The 13,691-nt window shown below is 36.5% G+C and overlaps 1 protein-coding gene across 6 annotated transcripts in view; it reads right to left on the bottom strand.

Moving 5' to 3' along the window:
* Positions 1-13,248, bottom strand: part of LOC120297007 (RNA-binding protein 12-like) — a 67,282-nt gene extending 54,034 nt beyond the window's left edge. The window contains exons 1-2 of one of the 6 annotated variants that reach the window (XM_039319117.1): positions 13,098-13,248; positions 10,133-10,218 (exon numbers count right to left, since the gene is read on the bottom strand). Coding sequence is in view for 1 of the 6 variants with exons in the window: in XM_039319123.1 (XP_039175057.1) it covers positions 1,583-4,234; positions 6,347-6,427 (2,733 nt within the window). In the remaining 5 variants the exon portion in view is untranslated. Of the gene's footprint in view, positions 1-1,582; positions 4,235-6,346; positions 6,886-10,132; positions 10,219-13,097 lie in introns of those variants that run through there. The other 5 variants (XM_039319120.1, XM_039319123.1, XM_039319118.1 and 2 more) reach the window with 5 other exon arrangements.
* Positions 13,249-13,691: the final 443 nt, after the last annotated feature.

Genomic DNA, 13,691 nt, shown 5'->3' with positions numbered 1-13,691 from the left:
CAGTGTAGTACAATCAATCATGTCATTTTTTCAGGAGTGCACCATCTCAGTTCCTGTCAAAGCAAATTCAAATCCATGAATTACAATAGTTGTAATGCAGCCACCTCTTCATTGCAACACCTTCACAGTCTTTCAAAGAATTACTGAACTGCAAAAATCCTCCCCTGATGTAGCATTCAATAGGCTTTTGCATCCATCTGACACACTGGGTGAATAGAACAGTCGCCACTTGCATTTCTATATCAAAACAGGCTGTGCACTTCAAATGTTCTATCATACACAACTCAAAAGACTGTTTAACTAGGAACTTAATAGCTTTTAAGTTGTTTAAAATACAATGATTTTCAAAGGGTTTTTCAAACAACTTATTTCAATCTTTCTATTTTTAAACTTTAATCATGAATAATCCAAATTTCTACTTTGATTTTTCTATATAATGGTATCTTCTCTTTCCTAAGAAAATCCTACTAAAAAAAACAACACTACATAGAGATTGAAAGTGAAAATATAAGCCATTGTAAAGACTGTAAGAACTCAAATGTACTGGGATATGTTTGCAAAGCTTTAATGTCTTAAATGATCCATAGTAATAATTCACAAGAGTTCAAGAAGTAATAGTAACACAAATGATTACTAACATTAACACTTCGCATCAATCCCTTATGTTCATGTATTAAACCAAGAGATTTTATAAGAATGTGATTCAAAAAGATACACAACATACACAGTATACAAAAACCAAATGATAAGCATCCTATTCCAACTGTTAACATACAATCCTAACAAAATCATCTAATCAAACAATTTTTTTTCAAGTTATGGCATTGCATGGCACCTTCACGTATTCATTTTAATCATACAGTGAATAAAAATGCAGAACGACAACAAGGGTACCTGCACTTGTGGCAAATATCTTATATTCTATATAATCAATTGCAATAAAAACTAAAATTATTCCACAAAAAAGCTGGAATTTTACGGATTGTTCTGTTCATATATAGGAAAAGTGCCTATCTCTGTAATTTCACTGTTCATACACCAAGAATCTTTGAAAACAAGCACAAAAACAATCTGTGTATACTTTGACTTTATTTAGTTGCAAAGTAAGACTTTAAAAACAGAAAAATCTTTGACTTGTGTAGACAAAGAAATTCAGTCAGCTTTTAACCAACTCTAGGAATATCTAGTTTCTATTTTACAATGGCTTCAACAGCACCCATTAAGAGATCACTATCTTCATCATGACAATTTTCTTCAACTTTCCTAACTTTCAAGAAACCAATCTGGACTCCATGATGAATATTTCATGGTCAAATTGAGCATTAAAAAACTTCTCTATTGATGAGAATCTTTCTCCATGTATCTGTACTGGCAGAACTGCACATCCACTCTGGTGCATATTTTCTCTTGCAGCAACTGTTCTGTAAACAGTTAAACCAATGTTCTCTTTTTTATCAAAACAAATCTGTAATTTAAACAAATTATGGTTTCTATCTGGAGCTACTATAAAACAGTCTGAATGCGTAAATCACAGCACTAATATCTAGTCTACAAGGATGTTATACTCCAACTAACCTAGAACAAGTTTGACTTTTCGTGAGCCTATTGGTCTGTCATTCAGATCAACAACAGCTGCCATTGCTTCATCACGAGATTCAAATGCAACCATTGCTTCACCGGTAGGCATGCCTTTCTCATTGTATTTTAAACACACTGAACCTGGGATAACTTGATAACCATAGAAAAAATCCAAAATTTCATCCACTGATACAGTAAAGGGCATATTTTGAACTTTAATGACAGTAGGCCCGGGCTTACCAGAGCCAGCTCCAAACCCAGGTGGCCCAGTAATATGCATGTTTCCAGGTCCAGGTCCAAACCCCGGAGGTCCACTTATATGTCCTAGCCCACTACTAAGACCTGGAGGTCCACTACCAAAACTAGGAGGACCAGTTAAATTACCAGGACCATTCCCAAAATTCTGAGGACCTCCTCCAAAACTAGAGGGCCCTGTTAAATTACCAGGCCCACCTCCAAAACCTGGGACATCAATACCTGTACCAGGCAGAACAGGCAAGCCACTGCTTCCGATAGTAGGCATTCCTGGCCTGGAGTCACCAAAACCACCTCCCCCTATTCCTGGTGGTGGAAGAGGAGGACCAAATACATTAGAACCACTGAAATTGCCAGGAAAATGAAAAGGAGGACCACTCTTTGCATCTTTTGAACTACCACTTATGAAAGAATGCTCATCCCCACCAGCATTTTGTACTCCTGGCATTGCTGTACTCCCTTGCAATGGCATTTTCAACATTTTTTTCCCTTGAGAGGGAGGATTTCTCTCAATTTCTCTCATTTCTTCAAGAGAAATCACTCTCAACACAACATCTCTCCCATTCAGTTTCTTTCGATGCAGGCGCTCTGACTTACGAGCATCTTCTTCAGTTTTGAATTGGACCAGTGCTTGTCCTAATCCTTGTCCATTAGTATCAACAAGTATCTGTATAGAATTTTCCTCTACGGCCAGCCCCTCAAGAAATTGAAGAATTTCCATTTTGGTAATATTGTAGGGGATATTAGATATATGTGCACAGAGTTTAGATGGGTTCGTCTCTCCTTCTGCATTTATCATAATTTCTCTCTGATCATAGTTGAAATTCTGTAGTCTTTTCCGAATCATATCTATTTTTTCTAACATAGCTTTTTTAGTTATGGGATGAACTTGAATGAAACGATTTCCTATGTACTGTTTATGATGACACAAAGCTGATTTGTAGTCAGTTTCATTTCTGAATTCAACAAAACCTTCACCAAGTGCTTTCCCATTGGGTCCATAAGCTATGTAAATGCTGTCTTCCACAATATCTAGTTTTTTAAAGAAATCAATTACATGTTTGTTCTCAGATTCAAAGGGAAGACCTTTCAAATAAACGCAGAAGCCCTGATCATGAGGAGATCTGGATCTTGATCTTTTCTGTCCATTAGGAGATTTGGACATAGAGAGAGTTTGAGGAGGATGGTTTTGTCCAGAAGGAGCCATAGTTTGCTTGAATGTTATATGACCTCCTGCAGAAACCCACTGTCTCTCTGTTGCCGGACTAACTTCGACATAACGCTGAATCATCAGCATCCTGTTTCTTTTCAAGGCTTCAAATGTATCTTGAGGAGAGCAAAACTTAACTAGTCCATTTCCATTATTGCGCCCCACATGATCTTTCAGAATATGTACTGCATCCACACGGAGTCCATGGAAAAAATCTTTGACATCAGACTCTGTTGCTGAAAATGGCATTCCATGAACACTGACATACAAATCGTCTGGATTGATAGGAAGAGATTTCATGCTACTTTGAGAATTTATCTGAATGGCATTCATAGGATTCATGAACATTGGATTCAAGTTACTGCTTAAATTCATTGCTGTTCCAGACCCATTCATTCCAGCAGGCAAAGGAGCAACAGGTGGGGGATTCATAGGAGGCATTCCTGATAAAGGAGGCAGAGATGTCATAGGTGGGACAGGAGGAACAGGAGGTATTGGGGGGACAGGAGGCACAGGAGGCAATGTAGGAACAGGAGGCGGAACAGGTATGGGAGGAATAGAAGGCATTGGGGGCAATGATGGTAAAGCTGGAATAGGAGGTATTGGTGGAGGTGGAACTGTGTTCATTGGCGATGCAGTACTAGATATAGTAGAGCTAAAAGTGGGACTTCCAAAAGTAACACCCATATTGGGAGGTGCAGTTCCCATACTAGCAGTGGAAAATGTTGGTATGTTTTTGTTGCTTTCGTGAACTGAAGTAGCTGCAGTTACTACACTAGGAGAAGGGCTGTTAAAATTAGATACTGTAGTAGAAAGAGTCACCCTACTACTTATTCCAGAACTAGGTGGTGGAACAGATCTGCTAGCATTTGCTGGCGGTATATCTAGATTTGCTGTTTCAAAACGCCTACGACTGAGTTCAATCATGTTTTGCATTTCAGTTTTACTGCTTAGCAACAGGGTGACTTTGGACCCCTTAATGGTACCACCTGTGCGCATCATACCAAGCCTTGCATCTTCATCAGTGGCAAAGACGATGAAAGCCTCACCCAGCTCACCCCCTACAATATGCACGCCCCCATCAGGAATGGTCAATCCAGAGAAGAAGTGACGAATGTCCATAGTCCCCGCCACAATTGGGAGACCTTGTAAGCGGATGACCACAGCCATGCTGCGCTGAAATACACACACCTGCAGATGAGAAAAGCAACGACTAGGTCAGACTATTCATTGACACCACATGTTTAACCTAGAAATTATTACTTTTTAATGTTCCTGAAGGTCTTGAATGAAAATTCTATTTTCTACATCTATTTACGTGGTACTTTCTACAAAGACTAATGTAAAAGCAAGATCGTAACAAGTCTTTCAAGTAAACTGCAACATGAAGTGCCAAAGCTGTTAGCATGAATCCAGCCAAGAACTGGCACCGGAAAAAAAAAACCCTCCAAGAGAGTATCAAATCAGAACTTTACACAATCCAATCCACAAATTGCATTTGAAGCAGGCTGGAAAAATTATAATCAAAGCTTATATTTCAGGCCCAAACTATAACAAATAACTCTTTAAAGATAAGTGGGCATTAAAACCACTTATCCAATCACTTTGCATCTTTGCATCCTGATCACAGCTCCTCTTCATCCCTTGTTAAAGTTTCCTTTTCTCTCCTACAGTAATTTCTTTGTGTAAGCTAGAGGATCTGACACTGTATTTGGACAAAAAAACTCTAGAATTCCTAGCTACTATAGAACCTTCTTTTTTTTAGGAATAGCTACAAACCAGCAGTTCACTCTTATTTCTCAGTCTCTATAAAACCAATGTTAGATCTTTCTACTACTGACAGTATTAAAATATAGCCATCAACATCTCTGATTCAGCTAAGTAGCAATGACACAAATATTTCCATAATAAAAGATCTGGAATATCTATGAATGAATACACTATCAAGAATTACTATTTAACGTATGATTTAACATGAAAATCTTCCAAACATTAAAAAGAATGCTGGGATTCCAAGAATCTGCTCTATTAGGATTTTCATTCTTTCAAAAATCCCATTTTTTTAAAAGCATTTTCATGAAAGGGATTGCCTTTTGCTGTATCCATCTGCCTGCCTGGTTACTTAATTAAGCAGAAAGGGATCTTTTGAAAGTCCACCTCCAAAACTGTCAAATGTTTACCCATCCAATACACAGGAGAGAATCCTCTCCTGCAGTTCCCTAGCTATAGAATACATTCTCCAAGGAGGTTTGTTCAGGCCATATTACCATAGAATTTAAGAACAGTGTGAAAACCCATCTTTCATCAAGCTTTTACTTGACTGAGTTTTGATTTTAAATTTGCCTTGTTTTTAATTATTTTATGTTTTATAATTTGCATTTCTAATATTGTACTTTTTAATTGCTGCAATTTGCCTTGGATTTTACATAGACAGAAAACTGAGACAAAAGAAATAAAACTAAAGTCTCCTTATGGTTGCAGAGAATATTATTTTAACTGAAACCACCAAAAATTAATAGTTCTAAGAATGAAAGCTCAACCAATGCCTTAGAATTTATAACACAGATAAAATAAAACAGGAAATTAATAAAAGGTCATACTGCTAGAATCTTCAAAAGAAATTTAGTTTAGTTCTCCTTTAAAATATGTGTATGCATTTGTATCTCTATATATACTAAAATTAATGATGCAACAAAGCCATCCGTTCATCAATACAGGTAATCCTCGACTTACAACATTTCATTTAATAACAGTTCAAAGTTACAATGTACTGAAAAAAATGACTTATGATCATTTTTCACACAACCGTTGCAGCATCCCTATGGTCACATAATCAAAATTCAGATGCTTGGCAACTGACTCATATTTATGACAGTTGCAATATCCCAGGGTCATGTGATCATTTTTTGCAACCTTCTGACAAGCAAAGTCAATGGAGAAGCCAGATTCACTTAATAAACATGTTACTAACTTAACTGCAATGGTTCACTTAACAACTGTGGCATGAAAGTTCGTAAAATGGGGCAAAACTTACTTAACAAATATCTCACTTAGCAACAGAAAGTTTGGGTTCAATTGGGGTCATAAATTGAGGACTACCTGTATATGACACACTGAGAAGACATTGAAATTGGGAGTGGGTAGGGCTATGATGATCTACAAATTCTGCAGAACATGTAGACACACAATCACTGGCACCATAAATTCTGCTATTAAAAGATTAATATTCCCATACCTGAAAAATGTATAATAATTAAATAAACTTAATGACAAGGCAAAATTGGAGAAGAAATTTTGTGTCACCTTAAACAACGTAATTGGGGTTCCTTGTATTATGGACAAAAGATTGTGCCAAATCAGAAGAACTGCGCCAGAAGCATTCATATGTTGTTCATAGTATGTTTAGGTGTGTGTCATGTATGTGTTTCACTTTGAGAGCGGGCAACTAAATTTCATTTTTGATGTGTGCCATTGTGCCTACAGTAAAAAAATGACAATAAAGGTTATCTTATCTTATCTTAATTTGGTGTGTATTGTATTGTATTCACAACATAAGCTACATCATATCTGAACCTTACTATGGTTTTCTTCAGGCTAGATCATCAAACCATAGACCCATGTGAGCATATCTGCCTTTTCTAAAAATTAGTCAGATTCCTGGTGATTCAATTCTCAAGTACCTGCCATTTTCTTTAACACTAATCAAACTGCCAACTGATAATGCAGAGGCAAGCCTGCATCTTCTGAATTTTTAAAACAATAGATATGTGTAACAGTAATTAGTTTTTTATATTTTTGTCAAATTGGAATTGGCAACTGCTCTGGATTTGGTAGCATGCTTTCCTACATGAAGGCTATATGATTATAAAGAGTGACACCAGATGGTGTTCACATGGCCACTAATCAGAATGTCAAGCATGTCATATCTACCCAGATTTATAAGCCAGATGTAATTAATTATTTTTCTATCCTGCTTTTATTATTTTTACAAATAACATGGAAAATGAGCTAGAATGGTGAAGCATATGCTAAACAGAGATACTCCTACCATATCTATTTCTTCATCTTTAACATTGAAGGATATTCTTTGTGAAAACAAAGGGATGAAGAATTAGCAATCTCTTACTTCATACTTGATGATTTAAAACTTGACTAGCGTTATGAACACCTATTGTTTTCAAAAATCAGGAATTACTGGTTCCCCTCTGGTAAAAACTGTCAAGAGAGGCAGCTTGGGAGAAAGATGATTGGCAAACTATAGCTAATGCTATGTCTTAAGTGTACTGTGGGTAATTTTTTTACTTAAAGCTAATGCCAAACCCTAAAAATAAATTCTAAACCATTTTTTCACCTAATCATGATTGATATTTGCTTTTTATTTCCAAAATCACCATCTAGTATAAAAATATATATTATTTTATGTAATAATGTAAGATTATTTTATGTAATATTTTTTTCTGCTAGCAAATTCTTTATATGTATTAAAATCACTATTGGCCAATACTGTTAAAGAAAACAAATAAAATCTTCCAAATGCCATAGCACAGACATGTCAAACTCGCGACGTCACGTGACAACGTATTGGAGCTTTTTCGCCGTTGCTGGCAATGGGGTGGGTGCGGCTCTGACCGGCCCATGGGCCGGCAGTTTGACACCCCTGCTATAACAGATATTAGTAAAAAATGCATTTCCAAGTTTGCAATGGGAAAAATACTGTATCCAAAAAATATAAGTTACTCAAATGGAAGACAGTTCAAAATCCACACAAACTAGTTAATTATAATTATAATATTATAGTAATTATAAATTATAATTATTATAATTTAAGGCTAATGTATATAATAAACAAGGAATGAGTTTAAAATTGAGTTCCTATGTAATGGTCACATGTAAATATGCCTAGTGCTTTAAAAGTTAAAAACACTAGAAGCAGTCCAGTTTTCAATATTAAATGTATTTAATATCAAAAGTGAGCATTTAATAGGAAATTAGAAAATTACCTACTGTAACATTGATCATCATTGATCAAACAGGAATAAAAGAGACATATGCTTAGACATATAGGCCTTTGAACCATACATTCAATGCAGAACCTACCATGAATAAATTTTGTAAGTTGAGTGGTAAAACTAAGTGGCCTACTCAGTCTTTTAGGTGATATAATTGCCTTAGCCTTTTCTTGTGTTTATAAAGACTTAAGGGGTTTATTTTGCATTAACAATCCAATAAATATTCATTTTCCAAAGATTCAGATATTAACAATCAAATAAATATTCAAATCCTACTGATGCTTTTATTCAGTTTTTAAGAGCTATTCTGATTATTAAACAAATTACAGGTTTGACAACCTAGCCAAAGCTATTTGCCTTTCTGTGTGGCCATCAAATATAAGAAAGTCACAACAGCAGGCCAACTATTGTAAAAATATATAAAATACCATATATGCCGACGTACAAGGCGACCCGGCGTATAAGACGACCCCCGTCTTTATCGCCGGGCCGCATTCCTAGAACATCGTGTTATACACCGGAAACTACCAGTATTTCCGGTGTATAAGACGACTCGGCGTATAAGACGACCCCTGTCTTTGGCGCCGATTTCAGCGCTCGCGGAAGTCGCCTTATACGCCAGCATTTACGGTATATGTAAGAACTCTACAATACATCTCCAAATACAGGTTTTGGCTGAAGATAAGCTGGAGATTTCTCAAGACTTGAAGAATACTGCTTTGATCCATATAAGTACATCATACTTATATCCTTTGATGTAACACATAAATTACTCTACATTTCCAATTACTAAGCAAAATGCAATTATCATCTAAAAAAGCAATTACTAAGAGTTATATCCAAAACTTTCTCTGCAACCATAAACAATTTTGAGACCAATGCAGATAGCTGCATCTTTGTAATCAAATAATTCAGTAAAATAAATTTTCTCAAAATTCAGGTAGTTCACGACTTACAACCATTCATTTAGTGACCAAAGTTACAAAGGCACTGAAAAAAAAGTAACTTATGACCAGTTTTCACACTTACAACCATTGCAGCATCTCCATGGTCACATGACCAAAATTCAGACTCTTGGTAACTGGCATGAATTTATGACAGTTGCATTATCCCAGGATCATGTGATCAACTTTTGTGACCTTCTGACAAGCAAACTCAATGGGGAAGCCAGATTCACTTAATAATCACATTACTAAACTAAGTGCAGTGATTCATTCACCGTGGCATGAAAGTTTGTAAAATGGGGCAAAACAACTACCTTGCTTAGGAAAGGAAATTTTTGGTCAGTTGTGGTTGTAAGTTGAAGACTACCTGTACTAATAGACATTAGGCACCTTCGTCTATACCAGGATGTCAAACTTATCATATCGGAGCTTTTTCGCCATTGCCGGCACTGGGGTGGGCGCAGCTCCGATATGATGAAACTGGCCCGCTGGCCGGCAGTTTGACACCCCTGGTCTATACTTCAAAATGAATACTGGATAGATATGAGAGACATATATAGCTTTAAAAAATTCACACGACTGTCTTCGTAACGATAGTTAAAAATTGTACATTAACTTCAGTCGTTTACTAGTTTTAATATCTTCACTATGCTATTGGCATGCAGTAGTATTTTATATTTTGATAGCTACTCTACCTTTCAGATAGAGCAAAATAAAAATAAAGGGAACTATGATAAACCAACTTTATAAAGCTCTAATATCTAAAACCATTGGTTTTTTGTCATAGGGTGCCTATTTAGAACAATTTAAAATGTAAAGAAATAAAAAAACATTCTTCTGAAATGCAAAACATAATGACTGTACATAAACAGCCTCTTCATATTGAAAGTACAAGCAGCACATACAAGCAGCATATTGCATTCTCCAGAAAAACAGCCTGTCCATATATTCAAGAAATATTCTAAAAATCTGTTAATGTAAATAAATATACTAAACTGGGACGTCGAGAAAAAATCTGTAATGTTTTGGTGATTGAAATGTTTAAAATCAATGCATATATTCAAAATCACCGCAAAATAATCTTTAATAGTCAAATTGTGCTCATTAATGATAAATATATTTTGAGAGCATCTTACCTGCAAGGTGAGACTTTTTTTTTTCCTTAACAAGTAGTAGAAGCCAAGTCAATCCTGTGGGCAACCAATTAAAACCAACTTTTAGACTGCAATAAAGAATAAATGGAGGCAAGAATCAATGCAAGCAACATATAGCTAGAGTTAACAGTCCATTCTGAACTGTGCATTAAAGAAATCTTGGGGGAAAAACCATGATAAAGTACTCCCAACATACAGCAAACCACAAGTTTGGGTATGCCCAAATTAAAACTTCTGTTTATCCCTCACACTAGTTCACAATAACTGCAATTAGTATTTATTTTATATCAAAGTACAAACATAAACATGAAAATAAACTAAAAAACCATAACATACTGTATTCTCTCAAACTTGTATTCTCATTAGATATATAATTTGCCAATACTGGTTTCAAAAAGATGATTATTTTTCCCTTATCAAGAAAAACTAGAAGTAATTTGTCACCCAGTTATATAGGAAAAACCTCTCTAAACATACGGTAATAACCTTTGAGATTCTGCCACAGTTGCAGAAATCATATTAAATCCTCAATACCATGCATCAACCTTCCCTTCACATATTTTTCTATAAAACTATCACTGACCAACTCAGTTACAAAAAATGGTATAATCCAATACAAATTAGAAACAGGACAATTCCATTCTCAATGGAGTAAACCAAAATATTATTCCACAATCAAAAAAATACCAAACATTCAGCAAGATTGTCCATTTTGGCACCTTAGGAATACCTCCTTTACTACAAGATCTGTAATCTGGCACCCATTAATTACAAAGTCTAACCTATCCTATTTAAAGAAAGAAAACTAAACAAACAAACAATAGAATAAAAATGTCATGAATGCCTCAGCAAGTAGTGATGTGAACCAAGGGTATTTAAACATTACAGAATAGAACTTTTTAGTGACCTGTATTCTAATAATTTACCAAGAGTTTAAAACTGGCATAATATAATCACATGATTAATAATTTCCACCAAATTCAAATTAAAGCCTCAAATATTAGCAAGGAAAAAAACACACCTCCAACTCTAGAAAACTGAACAGAATATTCACTGGCTTTCTAAACAAGGCTGTAAAATATTTGTTGGTTCAGGAAAGAATATATTGGCACAAATTGTACTTTTGTTCACTTGAAATGAAAATCCTGAACATTTTGCAAATAATTTCATTTTCACATAACATTCAGAAGTTGTCCATAAGACATATTAGAAGCTGCAGTTTACTTGTTGATATTTCTACTAAAAAGAACCTGTCAACATGCTGTTTTCCCCTTTTTTCTATTTTGTATAAACTTCATGCATGACTACATATTGAAACAATCAGAATATGTGGTGTGCATGTGTGTAGAAAAATTAATATGCTGAAACTTTCTGCAGTGTCTGTGTCTGATCTTCATTATTCCAATGCTGGTAACTGGGCTAATTATTTTCACAAATATCACTTCCAACATCTGCACTTGAATTTTGAAAGTACACATCAAAGTCCTATGGAACTAAGATACTTGTGGAAGTATGACAAAGTAAAATATTCTTAAGTACAAAACAGCTTCTCAACATTTTCTTGGATCCTTCGGTTAGACACTATAATTGCTTACCCAACATCTGGGAAGAGAACAGGATAAGAAAACAAAAATAAATTAATTTACACAGCTGAAAAGTCAATATTAAGACAAATGACAGCCAAGCTTTCCAATTGAAGTTAACCAAACTCAAAATACCAAATCTTATTTCTGAAAACGTTTATAAAGCTATTTTATCCATTTGTACTTCAACACATTTAAATTTCTGTGACTTTTTAAAGTATCTAGTGAATTCACATTAATTATTGCTTCTGTTTAGGATTTTTTTGCATTTATACCATTCTCCAACATGAAAAATAAGTCAACATAATAAAGTATCCATACAGCTCTATATTATCAAGATTTCAAAACATATGACTAAATTATATAATTACTTTGGCCGGCATCTCTCCAGAACAAATTGATTTGTTATCTCTTTTTCAATACAGATCTTTTTTTAAAAAAAAATATCCACACTGAACATATACACCAAGCCTTATGAAAAAAATTTCCTTTAAATCACATTAACCAATACTGACATTTAGTTTTCACCTGTTATCACATCACAAAATTGCATCCAGGAAGGATCAGTTTCAGATTTCACATTTACGTAATGAAAAAATGCAGTCAATGCATACCTTAAGACCATTCACGATTTAAAAAAAAACAAACAAATACACACCAATACCGGAACTTTACGAAATGACACTCGTTATCAGTCCGAAAAGATCAAAAAATAGCATAGCGTTTTTAGATTAAGCCAAGTATCACTACGAATATGCGCAAGAGAGCAATTTTATTCGACTCCAACCCAGAAAGAAGCAGACGTATTGTAGTAGCTGTGATCGTTGCAGCGTTTTCCGCAGCCAAGGTCATCTTGGCTTAAAATCCAAAACAGCCTCATTTCGCTTCCCTCTCTTTTAACAAGGGGGCTTGTACTTTTCCTTGGCTGGGCCACCAGCGACATCAAATTAGGCCCGAGGAGACCCTGGAGAAGCCTGGCTTCACGCAGCCAATTTACGGTAACAGCACTAATACTCACCTACCCCACAAGAAACGGGGTTACAAAACGACGACCCCCATAGGCAAATCTTCACTGCCCGGAGCCAGCTCCGCCATTCATAGAAACAACACAAACCTGCGCGCCAAGACTAATATACCATGGGGAAGTTACACATCCTCCGAACAAATCGTACCGAGAACCCCGCATTATGGATCTAAAGGCAACGAGGCTCTGAAATTTCCCTCAGGCCTAATTCCCGCCCTCTCCGAGCCGCCGCCTTTGTGCAGCCGCAGTGAAAGAGAGCCATGTTTCGCTTGCAGCCGGGGTGGGCAAGCCCGGTCTCCCTCCCGCTCCTCAGCGAGGCAGGAGAGTTCCATGTTCTTACCGAGGAGCCTGTACGGGAAAAAAGGGTTAGAGTGAAACCAACTCGCCGCCGAGCGCGGCGCCAGCCACGGAGCAGCGCCACAAAATGGCTGCCCGACCGCACCGCCTTCCTGCCCGTCCCCTGTGGGGAGAGAGAGGGAAGGAGGGTCTATAATGGGCGGCACCCCAAGCAAACCAAGGTGATGCGATTAGACTTTTCGGGAAAATTAAAGGCACCGAGGCGTCGCGCTAAAAGCGCCTCCTCAAAAACCCTGTTTTCTGCTGAAGTGGTGCAAAGCTGCTAAGTGCTCTAAAAATTAATATTTCTTTTGCGCCGAGCGCTTCGGTTACTAACCTTCACGAAAGGCACGAAGCACCATTTTGCACAGTACCGGTAATTATCCTGTGAACATTAGAACCAAGGGGCATAAAATGCAACACTTAACAGGTACCAGTAGGTCTTCTCCCAGCGATATCGACCCCCTCCCCCGTTTTACACACAGACGCATTCAGCTTTCACCTAAAGCATGACTCGTTTCATCACGGTCGATTGAATGATCCACAATTGCCTCCACGTTGTGCTCCAGTAAAGTAGTGTGGGAAGTCAGCCCCCACC

Source organism: Crotalus tigris, unplaced genomic scaffold, assembly GCF_016545835.1.
Source record: "Crotalus tigris isolate CLP2741 ecotype Arizona unplaced genomic scaffold, ASM1654583v1 scf7180000022411.5474196:2289641, whole genome shotgun sequence".
Taxonomy (NCBI): domain Eukaryota; kingdom Metazoa; phylum Chordata; class Lepidosauria; order Squamata; family Viperidae; genus Crotalus; species Crotalus tigris.
This window is presented reverse-complemented; position numbering and strand designations above follow the sequence as displayed.